The sequence below is a fragment of the Phodopus roborovskii genome, unplaced genomic scaffold (genome assembly GCF_943737965.1).
Source record: "Phodopus roborovskii unplaced genomic scaffold, PHOROB, whole genome shotgun sequence".
Classification (NCBI taxonomy): Eukaryota; Metazoa; Chordata; class Mammalia; order Rodentia; family Cricetidae; genus Phodopus; species Phodopus roborovskii.
Window position 1 is genome coordinate 30,848,545 of NW_026126409.1, and position 3,393 is coordinate 30,851,937.

A 3,393-nucleotide genomic window follows, 5' to 3' on the forward strand; every position below is an offset into this window, starting at 1 on the left:
GTATGTAAGTAGTCTGGTTTGACCTGGAGGGAAAGGAGTTTGAGGCCTTTCCCTTAAATTGTAGTGTTTTAAACATTTTAAACAGCACTCCAGGCGGCCTAAGAGCTGAATAAAGACCCTGGAGACCGCCCAGGCAGGAGAGGAAAAGGGGTGAGCCTCCAGAGATCACTGATTGCGCATGACTGGCGCGCGCGTTGCCACGGCAACCAGGAAAGGCGTACCCGGAAGCCTTGGCTCGCGGCAACCAAAGACACCGAAGATCGTGTCCTACCGGGTCATCTTTATTGATTCCAGGACCATTTTTAACCAGAGCAAAGCAATTGAGGAACTGAGTCCGAAGCAATGGAATGGATATCTGCCCAGGAGCAGGGTGACTCAGAAGAGCAAGGAGGCCCGGCCCAGACAGACGGACGTGCTACTCAACTTCCTGAAGAGATCCTCAGGTCCTGTACTGATGAGGTACTGAGTTCTGGTTCCATCAGCTCCTCCAGAGAGGAACAATCCTGTTCCCACATCTCTGAGAGCCCACTAGAGAGCGAGAAGGCACCTACAAGTTCAGAAGAACGAGACGAGCAGCCAGAACTTTCAGTCTTACAGAAGCATGAAAATAAGCTGAGTCAAAAGTGGATCAACCACATCAAGCTCAAAGAAATTAATTCCGAAAGATACCAATCCGACAGTAGACTCCTAACAGAAACCCCTGGCGGGTCCGCCGAAGAACTGAATGCCCTGCAGTCTTTCTGTACTATGAAAGTAAACCTGATCCACCAGAGAGAGGATTCAAGAGCAAAGAAAAGCCGCAGACGCAAAAGGCTGCAGTTCAGAGGGATTGCAGAGACTTCAGAGGAAGATGCTTGCAGTTGTATTGTTCCCGATGAACTGTGGAACAGAGTCTATTTGAAGAACACGAGGGCGACTCTAGCGCACATAGGGGCTGTTAAGCAACATGTTTCTTCCCAGTGTCCCAGTTGCATTAGCAAAAGAGCACAGCTGGCTCGGTCTGACTTCCTGAAACGTAGGAAGACTCTTCTAGAGTCGCTTCTACTTCAAGAGAAAATAGACGAACACCTTCATACCACAGACCTTCTCACCCGTGTTGGAGAAGCACATCGGGGCTTCCCCAGGCTTTCAGATGATCCTAGGATCATCTGGGAGAGAGTGACTGGGAAAATTCAGATGGGAAGCTCTGGCTTTGGAAAGGCAGATTCAAAGCAGGTGTAAAGTCTACCACTTCTCAAACCACTTATCCAACTAGCTAGGAGGCTCTGACTGCTTATGATGATATATAATGTGTCCAACCAGGGCATGGTGTTATTAATGATTAGTAGTAACAACGTGATGTGCATACAGGGCATGGTGTTATTAATGATTAGTAGTAACAACGTGATGTGCATACATGTTCCTTTTGCGTATTTGAGTAATTGCCATCTTTTATAGAGGAAATTTAGAACCTGATATAAGATTTCCTTCTTCCTTCATGGAGCTAAATAATTCCATGCAATAGTTTTTTTTTTTTTTTCCACTATGGAAGATAATTGGAGTAGTTACAAAATCTTTATAATCTAGGAGAACAATAGATATTGGTAGTTTGGAGTGAGGGTTGTCACTACAGAAATAAAGAAGAAACCAGATGTAAGATAGGAAGCATGGCTGCCTGGTTTTGTTGATGAAATGGCTGCAGGGATTTAATAAAAACTAAATGTTAAAAAGACACTAGAATTCTGACTTGTCTGATACTTGAAAGAGTGGTAAGTTCCTTAAGACAGGAAGTTTGTTAGTTTCTGTCAATTTGACAAAAACTATAGAGTCACCCGGGAAGAGGCAACATCGGTTGAGGTATTGCCTGTGGGAATGTGTGTGTGGTCATTTACTTGATTAATGATTAACGTGGGAGGGTCTATCCCACTGTTGGTCAGGTAGTCTTAGGCTGCGTAACACTGCAAGCTGAGCAAGCGATGGAAAGCAAGTCGGTAAGTCATATTTTCCCATGTTTTCTGCTTTAGTTCCTTCCAAAATGTTTCTACCTGCAGTTCCTGTCTTTGGATTCCCCCATTGACAATAAACAGTAAACTAAATGATTTCCTCCTCCAAGCTGGTTTTGCAACAAAGCCCTAAACAGTGAAGAAGTTGGTACCAGAGAGTGGGACCTGGCCAGGGTTCTTGGGATGATTGTGGGAGGAGTTGAGAGCTTTGTGCTAGGAAAGGCCTCTGAATTCTCAGAGCTTAATGACCTCTTGGGAGAACTGGTACAATAGGCATGATGAGAGAGAGAGAGAGAGAGAGAGAGAGAGAGAGAGAGAGAGAGAGAGAGAGAGAGAGAGAGAAAGAGAGAGAGAGAGAGAGGAGGTCTGGCTTGTAAAGTTTTAAAGGGAAGCAAAGGCTATCAGCGATGTTTATGTGATACTCTGAATCAAGCATCTGACAGGAGATCAGCTGTGCTTGTCTCTGACAGCTGACACAAAGGAGAATCACTTAGGAAGGGAGAATCCCAACTGAGGAATTGTCTCTATCACACTGGCCTAAGGGCATATTGTGGGGGTAATTTCTTGCCAGCCCACTGAATGCTGCCATCCTTGGGCAGGTGGTACTGGGTTATAAGAAAGCAAGCTGGACAAAATATGGAAAACAAGTCAGTAAGCAGCATTCCTCCATGGTCTTTGCTTTAGGTCCTGCCTTCAGGTTGCTGTCTGAGTCCCTACCAAGGCATCCCTAAATAATGGACATAACCCTAATGGGCCTTCCTCTACTCTAGTGGTTTTGGGTGAGTGTTTTTATTTCAGCAACAGAAACCCAATTATACATATAGGAACACTAGAACATGGCAAATTTGAAGGAAATGACCGAATATTCTTTATATCTAAGTAGTGTGAAGTGTATTTTGAAACATATACATGGATAGTGTAAAGAAGCAGGTTATTTGCACTTACAGTCAACAGGAAAGGTCTATAGGTTAGAACACAGAGGGACTAGTGGGGAAATCACCAGAAAGTAGTTGGAAATTGAAGCCCTACTTGGGGTAAACTGTAAACTTTTCTAGAAGTTAGGAGATAAAACAGGAGCAGGGTTAGGTTCATCTTCTGAGAAATGTCAACCGTGAATGACTGGGGGGAAGTAATCATGCATGCAAAAAGAAAGCAATGGAATAAAGAACATGAATACAACCACATGAAAAGCTTAATTCCTAGCAGCAAAAAAGGGAAGCTGAGGGTATACAAAGTGGTTATGTAAAAAATCCCTTTTGGTCATAATGGTTTTGTGAATCTTCTATTTCCATAATTTGCAATCTGAGGAAACTATCAATTTTAAAAGAGTACTGTGCTATTAATGGGGAAAATTATATATTATCTTGATAAGTCATATTTATGTTTTATTTCTTTATAGAAAAAAATGCTA

At 43.2% G+C, this 3,393-nt stretch overlaps 1 protein-coding gene across 1 annotated transcript; it reads left to right on the forward strand.

Moving 5' to 3' along the window:
• Positions 1-327: 327 nt before the first annotated feature.
• CUNH8orf48 (chromosome unknown C8orf48 homolog) lies at positions 328-1,711 on the forward strand. The gene has a single exon (XM_051182342.1). The coding sequence runs from the start codon at positions 343-345 to the stop codon at positions 1,219-1,221; it is 879 nt and encodes a 292-aa protein (XP_051038299.1). The 5' UTR covers positions 328-342; the 3' UTR covers positions 1,222-1,711.
• The last annotated feature ends 1,682 nt before the right edge of the window (positions 1,712-3,393 follow it).